This window comes from Vigna angularis, chromosome 8, assembly GCF_016808095.1.
Source record: "Vigna angularis cultivar LongXiaoDou No.4 chromosome 8, ASM1680809v1, whole genome shotgun sequence".
Lineage (NCBI taxonomy): Eukaryota > Viridiplantae > Streptophyta > Magnoliopsida > Fabales > Fabaceae > Vigna > Vigna angularis.
The window spans coordinates 32,369,761-32,391,172 of NC_068977.1; the positions used below are offsets into that span (position 1 = coordinate 32,369,761).

Sequence of the window (21,412 nt, forward strand, 5' to 3'; positions counted from 1 at the left end):
TCAATCAATATTATCAAAGACAATTCTAAAAAGAAAACATATTTTTTACAAAATTAAAATTATTAACTAAACTAATTATTTTCTTTTATTTGACGAATGAGTTAATTGGATCTTATAATCATAGACAAAAGTATTATATCTAGGCAAATATTCTCTGACACAATATTTATGGCTGATTAGAAAGATAGAAAATTACATAATTATGAGAAATACTTATTAAAGACATGAAACGTAGAAAATTATGACACGTCCACAAAAATTAGAATAATAATTAGTATTTGGAAAATAAATTATTTTTAGCTGTTTTTATTCAAAGACAAGTGTCCCATATTTTGTAATCTTAGAATACAGAAAAATGTAGTGTCACCACCATACACTACATTTTATTTCATGGACCAATTTAACCCTTTCACAGAATTTATATTACAATAATCTTAGGATGCACTTTACTGCATAACATGCCAGAGAAATCCTCACAGAATGCAAACTACTTCTTTCTTTCTTTCATTGACTGCAACATGAGTTGACTAAGTCAACTTGTTTGGCTACATAGAATAACTTTATCCATTGACTGACTTGACTCAGCTTATTCATTTTTTTTTAATTACATTGTTTCAACTAGCAAAATGAAATCAAAAGAAATTCTTAAATTAAAACAAAAAAAAAAGTCTTTTGAAATCAATTAAGATATGTTCAAATCAAGATATTTTCTACCACTGATATGAGTTCAGACAATACCCAGAACAGATATGAATTTATTTGTCTTATCATATATTTTGAAATGAATGCAACATGTACATGGAAGAATGAACTTGTGAGTACTAGTAATTATTTAGTAAAGTAAATATTGTTCAAACCATAGTTTGATCTTTGCCTTAATCTTCTCTTAATAGCTCTATTTTTTTTTAAGATAAAGTAAATATTGTTCAGATTATATAAAGAAAGACTAATCTTGCAGTAGCATTTACTAAAGAATAAATATTATATACACTGATGAGTACAACCTATGATAACGCCTTGCTAATGAGTACAACCTAAACATCAGAATGTTTGATCTGATTGAGAGGTATAGGCACGACTTAGACGCTTCTTTCTGTATCTCCATGCAACCTGAATACGACTTGCTGCAAGGGATCTCCAATAAGGTGATACATACCTAACATGATACAATTTTCAAATCATTTGTTTTGAAAACTAATGAGGCATACAAAGCATACTAGTTACATGCTTATTATGGTCATTCCAAGAAAAAAGGATGGATTTGAACACTTTCAAGCTATGTAACAAAGGTGTAGGTGCTTCCTAGACATGTCAAGAAAACGTAATGGAAGAATGCTCTTCATGAAATGATACAGTTGAATGATGTCCATTTTTGTATGTCAGAAGGTTCAAGGTTAAGTTGAAAGATAAACCAAAATACAACAAGGAAATGAGGTGAAATGAAGCACCTTAGAGTTCTTTGAACATGAGGGTAGAATCTAGTGAAAAGAATTGTGAGTTCCTCAAGGTCTCCGGCACGAAGTGAAAATGCCTCTACATTTGTTAAGCATCTTACAGTCCTTTTACTCAGCGACCTCTGTCCTTGAACTCTTACTTTTTTTCCATCTGCAAAAGTCAAGAAACAAATTGATTAAACATGTTTCTCAATTTTGTAGTGAGGCCAAGTTGTTGAAAATTGCAACTTCTGCTGACCACAGCTTCAACATGTATGGCCGTACCTGTGGTTACAGAAGAATGCTCAAGATACCATGTGAGAAGTTCTTCACCACAAGCATCCCCTTCAAATAAGGGAACACTAGTTCCATCATCTCCAAAGCTCTCCAATTTCCCTCGAACAACAAAGACCATTTTCTCTACCAGACCACCCTGAGTAAAAATTTTACTTCCTTTGATGTATGTCTTTTGCTTTAGTCTCTCGCAAATTGCATCTAAGATAGGCTCATCCATCAGGGCAAAGATGCGAACCTGAAGTGTTCAGATCCTCAGAAAATTAAATTCTCATAACAGAACTTAGAGGTGGGTTGAATGCTTTGGCTTTTGATGAGTCACAGTTCTAGTTTCATGATGAATAAGAATATGTTATGAAAAGGTGAAACCATTCATACAAGGTTCCAAAATTCCTTAACAAACACCCCTCCTTCAAAGCCTGACACCTGACAACATGATGAATTCGGGATTCCCCCTTCTTAGGAGTAGGAGCCTCAATGAGATTCAAACTCAAGAAGTTGGGTTCGTTGCAAGGTACTGATACCATTGTTACAAAAAGGTTAACCCGTTCACAGGTTTCAAAATTCCTTAACAGAATAGAGCTTTTTTGAAATGGTTTAAGTTTTTCATATTCAAATTCTAGTTAAATCTAGTTGGTCCCAATAGACAGACACCTAAAAAAACAAAATTTAGAAAGAAACACCCTGGCGGGAGTTCAAATTTCAACATAACAATTAATAATATTTTTAATAATTATTACTGGTCATTTAAGAAGCAAATTTTTTGGGGGCATACTTTCTTAACAAACTCGAAGAGATGACGTCTTATGTCTGTCTGGAGATCTTCGGGTAAATTCTCCAGAAGCGTCTCTTCATTTACACCCCTTGTTGCTGCCCAATTATACCGTTCAGCTTGTCGTACTCTCCTGTATGGAAGATAAAGTATGTATCAGTTGTTCATTGTGTGTGATCCATAATGTCATAAAACTGAAAAACAGTAGACATTATGCTCTTCCTCATTTCTACCCCACATGCTCTGTTGTATAGCTCCAAATATATTTACATTGTTGATATATCTATGATTATTATGGCTGGGAACTTAATACTGTTTTTATGTACAATTCTAAAAGCCAAAGGTCCCACATTACCTAGCCTCCTTTTAATTGTTTACATACCAGCTTGAATCTAAAGCTAATAAAGTGACTAGCAGTAGGAGTGGGTGCAAGAGCTTGAGGCATGATTTTGGGTTGCTCAAAATCTGCACTTGATTTTCCACCTCCTTGCCCGTGTAATGGACTTTCAAGTCCTTTTCTACCACAAGCTTTATTTAACTCCCAAGGCTCTTATTGAGCAGTTAAATGTATAAAGGTTTTATCAGAAAAGCATTTTTTAACACAATCTATAAGGAAATGGATTACACGACATGTTGTCAATGAGATGTTTTTAACAGATGTTTCACATAAGTTGCAGATATTCCTAATGCACATGTTGTAAATATGTTTCATTGTCACAGTAATTTGCTCACGTACTTTTTCATGAAAGGGAGTTGTAGGAGGAGGTGGAGAGAAAATAAGCAATGAATTGAATCAACCAGTAGACAGATATGTTTTTGAAAATGTGAACTTTTGACTCGTGAAAAGAATAAGAACAATTCTTACCTTCTTAGATCTTCTGGCAAGCGACGGTGGCTCATCCATTGTTCAACATCACGACCTCTAAGTTGCATTTCTAGCCTCCTGTAATTGTGATGGAAGAAAATAAATCAAGCACATTATGATCCTTACAGAAATAAGGATATCTAAATGTTGTGATTCTGTGTCACACATGTACTGTATATAATTGTGTATTAGAGTACAAAGGGAATTAATCATAAATACAATTGAATCCCAAATTCATGATTAACATACTTATGTGTCTACTCTAATCTAACAAGTCATTTACCATTCTTCTGGAAAGAAATTCTCTTTAACAGAGTAACATTCAATATCCATTTGGTACTCTCATGGAAGACCTTGTTTGATGAAATATGCCTTGCAGCTAGGTTATCATAGATAAGCTTTGTGTGAGCATTGCATTATTAGAAAAGAAGTTATTGGACTGTTTCTAGGGTAATTAGTTGTTAGCAAGTAGTTAAGATAGTTACATAACTAACTATAGACTGTTAATAATACAGACAGTATCACAAGGATGATTAGCCAAGCATACTAGTCTCTTCAGAGATGACAAAAAGATAATTATGTTGTGTGATAAATAACACATGAATGTAAATAGGCTGTATCCATTCCCAAGAAATATTTAAGTGAGAGATACCAAATCTTTTAATAACATAAGAGATGCTAGTTGCTAGCTTCACCATCACTATGAAGACAGTGCTGTCACCATAGACTACAAGACAAATGCAATGGCCTGTAGGAGAATGGATGCAGATGTTCAAGAGGACTGTTTCAAACCATAGAGAGAATTGAAAGGTGAAATTGATAGACAAGGTGAGAGTTGGTAGAAGTGAAATCAAGGTGTTGCTCCTATAAACTATTTCTGAAATTCATGGTGTAAGAAGGCATTTTCAATGTTTGATTGATGGGGAGACCAAAATGATAAATGACACTTATGGCATGAAAAAGGTGAACCCAGGTGGTTTTAGCCACAAAGGAAAGGGTATCCTCGTAGTCAAGACCAAAGATTTGAGTATATTCTTTAACTACAAGGTGGGTTTTGTTGAAGTCTTTTTAGAGTGTTGTAAATAGGGCATTACTGGGATAAAAATATCCTAATATCTATACAGTAATTAGGAAAAATATCTCTAGAATCTACTCATTATTTCAGCTGATTTTTATTTCCTTTTCTTCAAGAGAGTGTAAGTATTGTGATTGTAATTAATAAAATATTTCCTTTCATTGTCTCATTATTGAAGTTAGACAAACTCATCCAAATAGACCCCCTTACACTTATGAAATGGATGACATCCATCCATCCCATTACTTTTAAGTTTTCAAATGAAAGAAATGGTAAAGAGAGGTTTATTTTATGGAAATGGATTATTTTAGTGTGTTTTATCCAGTTTACTTTGAAGAAACAATTTTTTTTTTCTGGCTTTTAGAAAAGGCTTTTGAGGGGAAAAATTATTATAATCCACTTAAAAACATGCAATAACAGGAAAACTGTCATCAACATGGGGCATGGCAACTAATAGCAAAAATTTCTACCTGCGTCCAAGAGCCTGAAGAAAGTTCTGTATGTTTCCAATGAGAAGCGCAAAAAGTAAGAGTCCCAAACCTATGATGGCCATCGTAAAAAGGACTTCCCACACAAAATAGCTTGGGGTTTGATTACCAGCCAAAGTACTGATTTGCTGTAACAAATATGACGAATGTATAACTGTTGAGGAATATCATATTAAAAACAACTATATACAAGACTTCGATCTTCTTATATCTCAACAGACAGATCAATTGATCTTACACAGGTAATCTTAAAGGAATTGATCCTGACACACACACATACATTGCTCTCTATTGGGTTCATATAAAGGAGGACTCAATAAGGAGAGATTACACAAATGTGACTTGAGCTCAACCTACATAAAAGATCGACACCATTATGAGTCTTCTTTCTTAAATGGTATTCAACCTTTTCATTTCTATCTAATGTAAAACTCAGACTCACTTAGATTCCCAACAATATTACACATATTATCTTGATAGATAGACACACATCGACATATATCAGGTGAGACTATTAGAGAAAATAATCTGAACCATCCATTTAAGATTGAATGGTCAATATTAGTTCATCTAAAGCTCTCACTTGACATGTGCCCCCTATATGTATGTATGTATTTTATTAAATTTATGTGAATTTTTATAGCTGTAAACAATTACCACAAAAGTAAAAAAATAAGAGAAGAATGAAATACACACCTGGAAGCCCCAAAACAGTGCAAATACATATTTGTTGACCACCCTAGTTTCTGTAGTAAGTGCTACAGCATTTACATAGACTCCATATTGAAAAGCACCGGAACTGGCATTCAAACATGCAGAGGCATTCACATTTTCGCTCCATATATCTGACTTACGGCCAGATGAACGTCCACAATCAATAAATGTTGAGCATCCACGAATATTAGAATCACGGCAGGCATTTCGCAAGCATTGATTAACCCTCTGGAAGAACGAAGAGGAACATAAAAGAGAAAGTTATAATTGAATATGACCCATCATTTACGGAATCAAATTCCTGGTTCTAAACAGTTCGTTTAGCTTGCAGGGAGACAACAATTCTGCGAGTTGAATGTCATTATCAACATTACAAAAGTTTAGAACGAGTAAAATTCTGAGAACATACTCCTTTCATACTTTATTTTGCTTATACTCCCTGTAACATATAACCATATTATTTACAACCTATCCTCCTTTTCCATGCAACATGAATTCAAAGCAAATTATGAAAGTTAGATAGGAAGATGAGATTTTGTACTTTCTGAAAATGAAGCTTCAAATAACATTTTTACTCACCTGTAGACCAAAGAGGTACCAGAAAGAACCAACAACATGGCCAGATAGCATAAAAATGAGAAGATTTATAATGAAATTTGCCCAGGCTGACTCAAAAATGAATCCTGTTGGAGACTGGCCAATTAGCAGAGGCAGAAACCTGAATAATCTGGGAAAATACTGCACAAGGATTGCTGCACGCAGAAGATTTTTAGCATAATTTGCTCCAGATGATCCCAGGTAGTTTGGTAGGACAGATAATATCATTACCTGCAAATATTTCACTCCATGTCATAACAAAGAATTTGAAAAGTACACAATAAACCATTAATCTTTCTCACAGACTGAAAACCCTTTCCTTCCATTACTGCCTGCTTGATGTCAAGTACATTTTTATATCCATTCTCCACAGACTATTTATTCATCAGAACACAACAAAAAGTTTAGCCATTGAGGTTCATTTGAGTTTGAACAAGACAGCATAGAACAAAGCAGTTTATAAAGATAAAGATGACATGACAACAAAAATTTTTCAGAGCACTTAAAAATTGTTCTACTATAAAAATCATTTCTACCCTACAACTAGCAGCTTAAGCTTTTAAGATAATAGATTGTTAAACAAGTCATCATAGCCTTTACAACTAATTATAAAATTTAGATCCTCAATGCTCTCGTTTTCTTAATTTTAATTTCAACACAAAAATAAGTGGGCCTTTGGAATATACGCGTTTCAAGGAAATTGGATATTAGCGAGTTATCATAGCCTTTATGAGAGACGGTAAAAGATAGATCTACAATGCTCTCATGTTCTTAATTAACTGGCAACAGTAATTAATTACAAAAGGTTCTATTATAGAAAACTTAACAGCTAGTTTCAAGCACTGCATATTTAATCTGAATAATAAAATCATAACTAAAAAACTGATGTTTTGAAAGAACCAAGAAAAAACTCAACTTCATACAAAATCCAAAATCAAGCATTGTGTTTTCTTTGGGTGGGGAGATTTGAATAATATTTCAATATATAAATATCTCATGAAATCCAAACTCATCATCGCAGTGAATGGCAACAATAAAGAACTTCATGTTTTCTAATAAATAAAAAGATACAGAACCACTGAAATGAAGAGAAACATCAACAAGCATTCATAATCATTTGTATGGAAGGTACATCTCATAATTCATAGTAAACTTTTCGCTTTGTTGCACATAAAACTAAATACCCAATGAGCAAACTCAGGCAAGGAAACAATATAATAAAAAGTTACCACAAATCAAAAAGGGAGAAGGTAAGAAGTTTACCTGAGGAAGAGGAAATACAACAAATAGGTCGATAAAAAGATAACTCTTCAGATAATTGAGAGCAATTTTCTTGGGTTGGTCAACTAAATCTCCAGCACCTACTACCATTGACTCAGGAGAAACATAAGCCAGCCTAAACTGTAAAAAGCAAACAAGACTATAAAACTCAGAAGTCCGTATACATGTGCTTTTCTTTTCATTTTGACCTGAACTAATTATAAAAAAAGGTAAGACATACACAAGATGCGGCAACATATTATGAATAAGGTCAAGGTCCAGCATTCTATATCATCTGAGTCATCATTTCATATTTCTCTTCCAGTTTGACACCATATTGCTAATTGCAAAAAATTTAAAAATACAAAAAAAGAAAAATACTTTTAGGTTCGTATCTAAGTGGAAAAAACTCCTGCTACTAAAAGATTTTCTTCAACAAGTGTGGCAATAGAATGAATGGATGAACATTTGACAGGGAAATATTGAAATTTAATGCCAAATACCCTGAAGTATGTGCGGAGTTGCAGCAGTACAAATAATTAGTACAATTACAATAAATATCTTTGGTACTTGGTTCTCCACCAGATGAGAGTAAGTGCGTGATCTTCATTTTCTGAATGTAAACAAGATTGAATTCTAGTTTAATTTTTTTTTTCTGGTTTAAATATGACTGTGCTTGTAGGTGTTCATTTTAACCTGGATGTTTAGGAAATTTAAAGGAAGTGTCATAAACAATCTCATGCATTGGTTAGCAGTTACTTCAAGAAGATCTGCATTACTTTATGACGCTGAATGCTACAAAGAGATATGTTTAAAAAGCTTTTTACTAATACTTTAAGCTGGTCCTGCACACATGAATCTTTATCCATGAATCATCACATGCTCATTTATATCTGTGTTTCCTTCATGAAGTCTACAAAATATACTCTACTTCCACCAGATACATGTTGTTGCACTCTATCTATTAAAATTGTCTGCATGCATTTCTCCAAAACAAAAAAGACAGTCCAACCTACAACATGAAGCACTCTGTAAACAACGCTGTATCTTTAAGTTAAAAGTGATCTATACCAAAAAACAAGATAACTTCTGTCATCCCGCTTCTTTATATACAAAGACTTGAAGTTTAACAGGAAATGCTTAGCGCACATGACGGAGCTCCAATGATCTTATTATTCCTCTAGTGAATATTTATGTATGATTCAAAGCAACAAAGAACCTAAACCCTGATATTCTGTTGCTAGAAAATTCTTTTCGAATACATTTGACAGTATATTTACCTTCTCAAAAACAGAAAAAATTAATAATAAACACTTGTTGACAAGGAAGGATCTTAATCATATAATTCAAGCTAACGAATTGGCATCATTATTGTATTTGAACATAAGGGTATGGGGGAATTCTAAAAAAAGGTAGTTACTGAGAAATTACCTGGAGAAGAATGTTAAAGAAATATATCAAATCATTAATGCTTCTAAAAAAAACAAGTGTTGTTGTCATTGTCCAATTGATAGCAATACATTTATCATCCTGCACATATTAAGTGGAAAAATATAAAATTGCAGAAATAGTAGCAGGGAAAGACAAATATCTACATGTAGGAAGATTTAATTAAATAAAAGGAAAAGAATCCACACCTCCTTCACATATAATAAGAAGAAAAATAATGGATCAACAAAAATTGCCACCAAGCAAAAAATGGCCAAGATCTTGTTCCATTGTTGTACAACTTTTGCATGAGGATTCATAACTCCAGGAACATATGAATAGCAGAAGGAAAAAAATTTTCGGCCAAAACCCTTGGCATCTCCATAAAAAACATGGTGGAACTGCAAACATTCAAATTGCAAATGAAAGTGACTTTGGTTATGAGAGTGACAGCAGACAAGTGTCTATTAAAACAAATGGAAAGGTCACAAGAATATGAAGTGTAAGGATACAGAAAAGTCTGCGATCGTAGTCTTTGGAATTTAAGTGTTGCTAAGTAATGAAACATTGTCTGTTGACAATACTTCTACTGCCCCCAAAATGGACAATGATATGAACAAAGTTACAGCATAACTCAATCAAATGTCTATAAATCATTAGGTTAATTAAATCATCTATCGTGAACACCTGAATTTGGTCAGAAAAAAGAAATGAATGTGCAGTACAAAATCACATCTGTCCCATAAATGGCTATGCAGCATATAGTTAAAGTCAACTTCAAAACATAGAAGACAATGTTTTCTTAAATTTAAGGAGAAATCGAAGTACATTTTAGGAAGAAAAGTACCTTGGGATCAAATATAGCTGAAGTTTTTCGAGTTCTTGGCTGAGCAGCCTTGAAATAAGTGGGGCAAGTAGTACAATAAGGATCATTACACATTCCCAGTTGCCCAGACCTCATTAAGTGTTCATTCTTTCTGTCATAGTCATTATCCCAACGATTTTCATTTGTGCCATTGAAAGTAGAAAAATTTTCTGTCTTACTTTCCACTACTTTGTTTCCTGTAGCAGCTATATTCTGTCCTGAAAGATTTGAAGTTCCATGGGTAGCATACAGTGGACCACTCATCTGCACAAAGGGGGTTTTTCTCACACTACGAAGGGGACCGGTATGTCCCACAAGACTAGTTTCTTTCTCATATGATTCCAAGGAAGCCATGGGAATCGAAATTGAAGCACTTCGTGTTCTAGATACTAGCCTCCGGAAATTAGAATCCACTAATTCATCAGACAGTTGAGCACGCGTTTCAGACAGCATAGGAACCTCATCTTTTTCAAAACGAGCCATGTTTCCCTGGTGATTCTCCTTTTTTTATTAAACTAACAAAACATCAATATATACATTGTGCATCACATCAGCAATTTTAAAGCAAAACAATCCTATTTAGCTCGAAACTTGAAAGGGCAAAGCATAAATTAATGTAAAAAACAGCAAATGAAAGACCAAAGAATATCTGTTCCTAAAGTAACAACCACAAGGAAGATCCTTGTTCTAAGAGGCTGAGAGTTAATTATAAAATGATATATTTGTCTACACATTTTGAAATTTTCTGATTAACTTATATCAACAGAGAAGTGACAAATCCCCTTATCTTAAAGGAAGTAACCAATTACTAAATTGACCTAAACTGACATTACAATCATTGAAATTCATCTACCATCTTAGTTTTAAGAGAAAATTTAACAGTTTCCAAACATATTTATACCTTTTCGACAATGTCCCTACCTAGACACACATGAGTGCGTGTGTTTAAACTTGAAATTTAACACACATACACCAACTTAAAAACAATATGAAGCACCATGACCTATTGTGACAAATTGCAATTGGGGTCAGGAATCAGTCGAAGAATTCCAGTATAATGTAATAATAATCAGTTAGCTCACGTTGCAGAAAATGCCATGAACAATGAACAATAATGAAAAAAAAAGCAAGAGAGAAAACAAACCCAGAAAGAGCAAGAGCTGGTTCAAGAGGAATTGAATTCCCGGTGAAAACCCCACCAAGAATTCAAGTTGAAAAATGAAATTTTGGGAGCTTGGTGATCATGGAGAGAAGCAGAAAGCTGTTTCCAACAGAGAGAAGTTGAGCTCAGAAAACAAAGTGTGAAAGTAAACACTTAAATACAAACAACCATGTGAGAGAGAGATAGAGTGTGAAGAGAAAGACTTTGAGTGCTTGACTAAGTCAATTGTGAGATAATTGAAATTGTCTGTGCGTGTTTTATGTTTTACTTTCAAACACATTCCAAACTTCCATGTTCATAAATAAGTAGCAGTTTCATTTTAATAATACGTAATAACATTGTTTTAGATAATGATGTTACTGTTCGGTAATAGAAGAGTAGCTTTATTTATCGAGGAAATTCTAGGATTCCCTTTTCAATTTTTTCAATTTATTCTAAATTATTAGTACTTTTCTCAAAAAACTATTAGTAGTTAAAATATTATACATTTTCATTATAAATTTAAAATATTTTATTTATATTATAACTTATATTTTAAACATTTATTTATTATAAGTGTCATTATATGAAGCAAACATTAATGTTATGCAGTACAAAGAATAAAACACGGTATATGTCTCTATTATCAATATTTGAAACCTGGTCAATATCTCAGTACTTATTTTTGATTAATTACTCCAAATCTATGTGGTTGAAATGGTAGGAGTTTAATGTTCCAAACCATCATGGTCTAAATTTTCTATGAAAATATATTTTTAAACTTAAAATTGACAACTTTAGTGTATGTAACATCCCAAAATACCGTAATTACTATAAATCAGGATTAATTACAATTAATAGTAAAATAACAGCCTTTAGCATTAACAGAACTCAAGGGTTCAAAGCCGAACGGCTGCAGTACAAAAATAACGAGCGTATCAAAGTACAGGGAATTAAAACAGAACGAACGGTTTTACAAAAGGATAAACCGAACGTCCAAAACGAGCTAACAATTACACTCTAACATCTACGAGCGCTCTAAGGCTCGGCCTTGACTTCCATCTCAACCAGACTTGAATCTTCCAAATTTTCTTCTTCCAGCATTTCTTCAAGAGATGCACCACCATCTGCTCACATCCACACGGATGATCATTGCAAGACAAGACGAACGTACATGGACAGTGGACAACACAATGGAAATGCAAGGGTAAGCTTATAATATTTAATTTATACAATTAACATATACATTTACATTTCGATTCACACATACAACATGTAACTTATCAAATAATAATCATAGAAATACTTATATAAGACAGACCGTCCGGACTGTATGAACCATGTAGTTACAAGCGTCCTTGCACCCGAGTGGTGTACTAGCCGGGATATACCTAATCAGCTACCACTCGAGGTTAATCCCTCGCCCATATCTAAGCGATGAACGAAGAATCTCCTGCCATTCCCACGCATGACTTCCCCCTTCTACGTGAAGATGAGTATCACGGAATATCAGGATGGACCAAGCTTGGCCTAACTTATCCATGTTCATACTTTACCAAATTTAGTATTTAATACATCTGAGACGTTCCTCCTTGGAACGCTCGTTCAAATTCCATAATCATAAAATCACTTGATATAACGTTCGCACTGTAATTTATCATAATTCATAATCAATCTCATCTTTAACTTTAAGAGTACAAAAGAACGAACGTTCAGTCCCTTGAAGAAATAGGACGAACGTTCAAATATAGTACTGGATGGACAGACGTGACTCTCTGTTTGACCAGTTAAATGCACTGACTCAATTTGAAGTGTATTGGTACTTAGAAGATTTCAAAATAAATACCTTGGACCAGATTTAATATAAGAAGAATACTCAATAAGACTTAGAAATTTTCTTTGTATAATTTGGTATATACTGAACTGATGCCAGTATTTGAACGAACGTAAGAGAATGAATATTGAATATTTGGACGAACGCTATTTACGTTCGTTAAGGAATTAAGAATAAGGACGAACGTTCGACATGAGGCCGAACGCTATCAAAGACGAACGCTCGACATAAGGCCGAACGCTATCAAAGACGAACGCTCGACATAAGGCCGAACGCTATCAAGGACGAACGCTCGACATAAGGCCGAACGCTATCAAGGACGAACGCTCGACATAAGGCCGAACGCTATCAAGGACGAACGCTCAAACATTCAAATGGGGACGCTCGTTCACGAGCAGAATTCTTTCCAAATGAAGGAATCCCATTCTAAGTTATTTTAAGGGGAAACCGAACGGTTTAAGACCGTATAGTGACGAGCGTCATTTATCAGAGGGGATGAATAAAATTTCAGATTTCTCAACCTTAGAAAATTCTTCCAGATTTCAAATTTATAAACTTTATAACTTTCATTCCAGATTTAATTCACCTTAAATATCATCATCATATAGATCTCATCATTTTAATCATTCCAACTATACAATAACCATACTCCATTCATACGTAATCAAATCAACATGCATTTCAATCAAAGTCCACAACGTATTTAATACATACAGGCAGTGCTCGTTCATGACAGATCAATCAAAACCAGAATTCATACCAGATATCAGTAAACGTCCATAACAGCTCAAACTTCATACTTTTCATACATGCAACCCAGATTACACAACATGCAAGTATAAATTAAACATATAAGCTTCCCTTACCTGGATAGCAGGGTAAGCCCTAAAATATGACTTCCACACGTTCAACTACAGCTCTTCTATACTCAACAGCCACTTAAGTTCCTTCTACTAAATCTAACCCTTTATCTAAACACCAAAATCAGAGATTGTTCAGAAACAGTCCATGCATGAACTGAAGACATGGTTTAGACTGAAACCCTAATGGACGAACTACTAGAGGAAGGAACTTACCAGCTTAGAATCAAATTCTGTTCGGTCCAAACTAACGTCCGCATCCCTGGAAACGTTCCTATGGTTCTGAAATTGAAATCAGAGAAGAAAATGAGGAGTTGCAGTAGAGGGAAGGTGACTGGTTTCAGAGAGAAGTTGGAGAAGATGAAGAGTTTGAGTTCTGAGGAAGGAGAGGAATGGTGCAGGTGAGAGAAAGAGTTTTCAAAAAATCTGATTTTGTTTAACTCACATTCGTTTGAACGAACGTCTCCCAAACTGACACCTGCATACCAAACTCTGAAATGGAAGCTTCCAACGTGACAAGTGGCGTGTGTGCATGCAGAGTTTGGTGCATTTTTAATGCACTGGTGTGTGACGTGGCGTGCGTAATTGGTGTGGTGTCTGAATTAGCTTTGCTAATTATCCAGGGTCTCACAGTGTATATAACAGTTGATTTAAAATCAAATTTAAAAAGCAAAAGTCTAACTTTATGGGAACATCTTTCACCAAAACATGAATATAGATTTACGTAGGTTGAGTTGAGTTATATTGAATTATGTTAGGATTAGATAAATTTATTCTCCAGTCAAATAAAAAAAAAATCTAAGAGTGAAGTTTAATTGAATTTTTTTATTTTTGAATTATATTTAATTCAATTTTTGAATGGATTAGATAAATTAATTTATAAATTATAATTAAATTTGTAATTTTAACTTATATTTTTTACAGTAATATTTTATATTTACTTATATTTAAATATTTAAATATTTTAAAAACATACATTTAATTAATAGAATAATAAAATAAATTAAATAACGATGAACTTACTATTTAATCATTTTAATTGGATTAAATTTCAAATATTACTTACATAATTAACTATGTAGCTCTTGAAAAACTGGATTAGGTTTAACCTAATTATAAAAAGTTTAAATTTATTTAAGTTGAATTGGTTCATCATATTATTTCATTTCTTTAGTAATAGATATAACAAAAAAAAAAGTTAAACTTGATGTGCTACCCAGTATTAAATGATGTAAAAAATAAAAAATTTTAATCTATTTGTATGTGATATTAGATTTTTAATGAAAAAAAAAAAATCAACCCACCAATCCTATAATCTTATCATTCAACAGGTTAGATAGTAAAATTCAACTTATTTTTTAATTAATTGATCAATCCAAACTTGACCCTACCTATTTTCGACAAACCAATATTAAGTTGGACTTAAGCAAACCGTATTGCCTTGTATTACCACCCAAAATTATCAGATAAACTCAATCATACGTACGTGTCTGTATACATATATTATACTAGGAGGCCTGCATGCAAAGTGATAAAATGTCTTAATTTGGGACGTTGAATGTCACTTCTTAAATTAATAACCAAAGAAAAACTGGGTCAAACACGAAATCACAGCATTGACTTAATAATTTTTTTTTAATATTTTTGCCAACAACATTTTTAAACAGAATTACTTTATTGGATGATATTTTTTGAATAAAATTAAAGATTTTAATTAAAAATTTGATACATAATTTTTTATTTAAATAAAACTTGTATAAATACTTTTAACAACATCAAACCAAATGTAATTGGTAAGGAACTAGAAAATATATATATATATATATATATATATATATATATATATATATATATATATATATATATATATATATTAAATAATAAATAAAAGGATTAAAATGAAGAGAAGAACTTCTCTTTTTATTCTGAAAAGCGTACAATTTAGCAACTTTACCAAATTCTGCTCACTTCTTCTAAAACCACTCTCTCCTTAGAAAGTTGTTTCCCATTCTCTCTGTCTTCTTTCTACCATTCCCTCACATTCAACCATTGTATATTTGATTAGGTGGTGCTCAAGTGACTACAACACAGAGAGCTTCATAACCATCCGATTAGATTCTCTTTCTTCAGCGGGTAAATTGTTTCCCCTTTTTCCTCCTCCTTTGGGAACCTAGGGCATGTAATTAGAAACTTTCTCCTTTAATTTCTTGTCAAAAATTAGCTTTAAGGAGTTGTTCTATCACCCATTGGGTGGTTTGTAGGGTTTGGTTGAGTTCTTGCGGAGTCAAGCACTGTTGAATCAAGTTGTTAGCTTAGCTGTGAAACCCTAAGGTAAGGGGAGCTAGATATTGTTTTCAATTTGCTTGCAGTATTTGTATGTATGTTAAATTCCTTAATGGGTGTGCTGTTTGGTTGACTTGTTTAAGCTCTAAAGTAAGTTGGTCATACATGTTGATGCGTGTGATGTATGAAATTGTAGCGTGAGGTTTGTAAACTGCATTGGTTGAATCTAGCTGCTGTAATTGGGCGTGTTGGAAGTGCTTGGAGTGATATATATGTTATAGCTTGAATGAAATGGAAAGTTAAGTGAAATTTTGGTGTTTTAGGGCAAATTGGGGGAAATGAGGTAGTGATTTTGGACATTTGGGGCCTAAAGCGCCATTGGGCTGTTGGGGCAATCTTAGCTAGTGTATTGTGACTTGTTTGAGTCACTAAATTGATCAAAATAGGTGCAAAGCGGTAGGATTGGGTTTTGGATCCCTAAGTTGGGAAAATTGGTGTTTTAAAGTTGAAATTGAGTCTTACGCACTTTAGAATGGTAGTAGGAATGTTTAGAATCATTTAGATAAGTTTAATTAAGTATAAAACAAGAATTAAGGGTGTTAGAAGTTAGTAAAAATGGTTAGAAATGGTCATGTTGGGTTATGTTCGCAATTATGCATAATTCTGCAAAATTATGCAGAATTCTGCAGAACGCTGCAGTTGACCGTTTGGTCTTGTGCTGCTCTCGGTCATAACTGGGTGGGTCTCTTTTGAGTCTTATCAGTTCATGACCGTTCGGTCTCCTAAAGAGTGTTCAGTCTTGTACTGGCACTCGGTCTCTTAAAGAGTGTTCGGTCTTGTACTGGCACTCGGTCTCTTAAAGAGTGTTCGGTCTTGTACTGGCACTCGGTCTCTTAAAGAGTGTTCGGTCTTGTACTGGCACTCTGTCTCTTAAAGAGTGTTTGGTCTTGTACTGGCACTCGGTCTCTTAAAGAGTGTTTGGTCTTATATTAACATTCGGTTTCTTAAAGAGTGTTTGGTCTTGTACTGACACTCGGTCTCTTAATGAGTGTTCGGTCTTGTACTGACACTCGATCTCAAAGCTCTAAGTGTTCGGCCAAAGTTCTAAGTGCTCGGCCAAAGCTCTAAGTGTTCGGCCAAAGCTCATAGCGTTCGGTCTCAAAGCTCTAAGTGTTCGACCAAAGCTCTAAGTGTTCGGCCAAAGCTCTAAGTGTTCGGCCAAAGCTCTAAGTGCTTGGCCAAAGCTCATAGTGTTCGGTCAAAGCTCTAAGTGCTCAGCCAAAGCTCATAGCGTTCGGCCAAAGCTCATAGCGTTCGGCCAAAGCTCTAAGTGCTCAGCCAAAGCTCATAGCGTTCGGCCAAAGCTCTAAGTGCTCGGCCAAAGCTCCTAGCGTTCGGTTCAAGTTCTTTAGCTATTGTTTTGAGTAAATTAAGTGTGTGTGATGATTTCCGTGTAAAGTATGATTGTTGTAATGTGAAGGTATGATGTATTGTTGTGTTGAAAGTGAAAAGTATCAGTATTGGACGTAATTCCATAATCCTCAAGGGAGGGATACATGGTGGTACCTTTTTAGTGTGTTTAGAATGATTTGCATGGAAGCTCAGTCTTGGGGGTTATCCTGAAACTACAATGGTCAATCATTCTCAAGTAGAGAGGATTGAACCATGTTGTGAGTAGTAGCAGGAGGTCCTAGTCTTGGGTGCTTCCAGTATGGCCCAAGGTGAGTGATGACAGACTAACCTCATGAGTGTGGTAGGGTGAAACCCATTGACAAAGGCTTTGCAAAGCAGTAGAAGCCACCACAAGTGCATGACCCGTCATAGCTCGACAATCATTCTAAGTCCGGACAAGTCAAGTTTAAGTGTAACAAGTCATGTTTATGTAGTGTATCTGTCTTTACTTGCATGTTGCCTGTGACTGTTATGACATGAGTTTTGTATATCTAGTTCACCCTTGCTTCTGTGTTTGTGTGTTGCTTGTGTATGCTTTTCTTTTGCAATAATCATCCACTTGGATGTGAGCAGATGTTGAGAAAGTGTACCTGAAGCAAATGCTAGAGGACGGGATGCTACAACTTATTACTTCTAGGGTTTTAATTAAATTGTATTATTTTGAAAATATTCTATAATAGTCCTTTATGTTTAAGTTTTAAAATTTTGGTGATATTTTGGATGACTGTAACCTTAATTGAATTAACAATCTTATTCCAACTGTTCTATTATACTAAGATGATGACGTGTATAATATATCATTTGCTATATAATTGGATGTCATAATTATTCTTAAAATTCGTATTCCAGTTTTACATAAAATTCTCCGGTATAAGAGTTCCAGTTTTACACCATACATTGTCCAGTTTTAATTTGATGAAGTGTGTTTAAAATATATGTTTCTGCTTTTAATAAAAGATCCCTTGAAAAATCGGAAAATAAATTACTTTTTACTTCGTAATTATTCTTTTACAATGCTAAATATTTTTATAAATGTAACCATGAGTAAAATAAGGGTGCGAAAATAAAAATATCAAACATCTGTTTAATAATATAAAGTTATTAAAAAATATATTATAAAATAAATAAAATATTATAAAATCAATAAATTCAAAGCAAATATAATATTAATATAGTTATTAAAAAAGATAATTATATTAATAAATTATATACAAATCAATTACAAGTGATATGAGTTTTTTTAAAAAGAACAAACTCTTATAGAAAATAAAGAACTATTTTGGAGCATAAAAAACATAAGGAATTACTCTGCAACATTTCCACCTTCTATGAGAGGAATATCTTTATTTAACTCTGTCTCCTCACACCTTAGCAAAATAAACAAACAAAATATATATAAGCAACTCAACACATAACACATAATAGAGTATAAGAAACACAACAGACAATAAAGTAAGATATTGTACAAAAAAAGTTAGCCTAAAATAAATTAAATTATATTAAATATAAATTAAAAATGAATTATATATAAACAGTTAACATTAAACTTAATTATTTATATACATGTCTTTCACGTCAAATTTTAATAAAATTGTACACTTATTATTGTCTCTATGTTATGGAGAACTATAACCAAAATTATTATCCTCTCATACAAGGTTAATCTCCTACACAATTAGGATAAACAAATCTATTGACTAGGATCTCTTTCAACTCTCATCATACAACTCATTTTATTCTATTTTAATATAAATGATTATTAAAGGATTGAATCTCTTATTTATATATATATATATATATATATATATATATATATATATATATATATATATATATATATATATATATATTTACTGATTTTAAAATTTCTTTTAAAGTCTCAGTTAATATTTTCCCAAATTTCGGATAATCAAACTTCATTATAATTATGGAAATAAACCATTAACGGGTATACATTATATCTACTCAGTCTATTACTGTTCCTACCTAATATCATAATATGTCTGGACATTTTTTTAAATATAAATTAATTAATAATTTCATTTAAAATGTGATATAGGTTTGTTGAAAATCTTAATGACTATATATAAAATCAATTTTAAAAATATATATAAAACCAATTTAAAATATTTATAGATGTAAAACTCATTTTACAAAATATTTATGAAGTTGAATTAAATTTAAATTATTTTTTAACATCTAAGTTATTTTTTATCTTTGAATTCTTATGATTTTTTTTTCTTCTCCCTTGACCTTCCACTGACTTCTCGACAGTAGTTTCAAATACATTGTATTGCACACATATAAAATATTGCACAAAATTCAAAATACAAACATCAAAATTAGTTTTCCTGATTTGTTTTCTTTCACTAATATTTTTTTTTTCTTTCCTTCAAGACTAAGTTACGAGGACAACTCTTATTCACTTCATTCATAAGTTAAACATATTGTACACTTTTACATATGAACCAAATTAGATACATTAGATTTTTTTTCTGTCTGTCATACATGAGAGAAATAATATATAATATAATAATATTTAAATAATTGATTTAAGGCTTAGATTTTAGGAATTAATTCCGAAATTTCTGTGAGACCCTGGATAATTAGCAAAGCTAATTCAGACACCACACCAATTACGCACGCCACGTCACACACCAGTGCATTAAAAACGCACCAAACTCTGCATGCACACACGCCACTTGTCACGTTGGAAGCTTCCATTTCAGAGTTTGGTATGCAGGTGTCAGTTTGGGAGACGTTCGTTCAAACGAATGTGAGTTAAACAAAATCAGATTTTTTGAAAACTCTTTCTCTCACCTGCACCATTCCTCTCCTTCCTCAGAACTCAAACTCTTCATCTTCTCCAACTTCTCTCTGAAACCAGTCACCTTCCCTCTACTGCAACTTCTCATTTTCTTCTCCGATTTCAATTTCAGAACCATAGGAACGTTTCCAGGGATGCGGACGTTAGTTTGGACCGAACAGAATTTGATTCTAAGCTGGTAAGTTCCTTCCTCTAGTAGTTCGTCCATTAGGGTTTCAGTCTAAACCATGTCTTCGGTTCATGCATGGACTGTTTCTGAACAATCTTTGATTTTGGTGTTTAGATAAAGGGTTAGATTTAGTAGAAGGAACTTAAGTGGTTGTTGAGTATAGAAGAGCTGTAGTTGAACGTGTGGAAGTCATATTTTAGGGCTTACCCTGCTATCCAGGTAATGGAAGCTTATATGTTTAATTTATACTTGCATGTTGTGTAATCTGGGTTGCATGTATGAAAAGTATGAAGTTTGAGCTGTTATGGACGTTTACTGATATCTGGTATGAATTCTGGTTTTGATTGATCTGTCATGAACGAGCACTGCCTGTATGTATTAAATACGTTGTGGACTTTGATTGAAATGCATGTTGATTTGATTACGTATGAATGGAGTATGGTTATTGTATAGTTGGAATGATTAAAATGATGAGATCTATATGATGATGATATTTAAGGTGAATTAAATCTGGAATGAAAGTTATAAAGTTTATAAATTTGAAATCTGGAAGAATTTTCTAAGGTTGAGAAATCTGAAATTTTATTCATCCCCTCTGATAAATGACGCTCGTCACTGTACGGTCTTAAACCGTTCGGTTTCCCCTTAAAATAACTTAGAATGGGATTCCTTCATTTGGAAAGAATTCTGCTCGTGAACGAGCGTCCCCATTTGAATGTTTGAGCGTTCGTCCTTGATAGCGTTCGGCCTTATGTCGAGCGTTCGTCCTTGATAGCGTTCGGCCTTATGTCGAGCGTTCGTCCTTGATAGCGTTCGGCCTTGATAGCGTTCGGCCTTATGTCGAGCGTTCGTCTTTGATAGCGTTCGGCCTTATGTCGAGCGTTCGTCCTTGATAGCGTTCGGCCTTATGTCGAGCGTTCGTCCTTGATAGCGTTCGGCCTTATGTCGAGCGTTCGTCCTTGATAGCGTTCGGCCTTATGTCGAGCGTTCGTCCTTGATAGCGTTCGGCCTTATGTCGAGCGTTCGTCTTTGATAGCGTTCGGCCTTATGTCGAG

General features: G+C 33.5%; 1 protein-coding gene across 5 annotated transcripts; it reads right to left on the bottom strand.

Moving 5' to 3' along the window:
- Positions 1 to 934: 934 nt before the first annotated feature.
- LOC108345572 (probable cyclic nucleotide-gated ion channel 20, chloroplastic) lies at positions 935 to 11,197 on the bottom strand. 5 transcript variants are annotated; one of them, XM_017584179.2, is made up of 13 exons: positions 10,936 to 11,197; positions 9,774 to 10,280; positions 9,136 to 9,327; positions 8,930 to 9,028; positions 7,502 to 7,639; positions 6,221 to 6,469; positions 5,624 to 5,869; positions 4,910 to 5,055; positions 3,365 to 3,442; positions 2,503 to 2,632; positions 1,719 to 1,965; positions 1,449 to 1,605; positions 935 to 1,156 (listed from the first exon to the last, which is right to left on the bottom strand). In XM_017584179.2, exons 2-13 carry the CDS (start codon positions 10,272 to 10,274, stop codon positions 1,042 to 1,044), a joined length of 2,298 nt encoding a protein of 765 aa, XP_017439668.1. In that variant the 5' UTR covers positions 10,275 to 10,280; positions 10,936 to 11,197; the 3' UTR covers positions 935 to 1,041. The 5 variants fall into 5 exon arrangements, with proteins under 5 accessions (XP_017439668.1, XP_052722679.1, XP_052722680.1 ...); XM_052866719.1 differs by having other exon boundaries at positions 9,774 to 10,292; XM_052866720.1 differs by having other exon boundaries at positions 9,774 to 10,306.
- Positions 11,198 to 21,412: the final 10,215 nt, after the last annotated feature.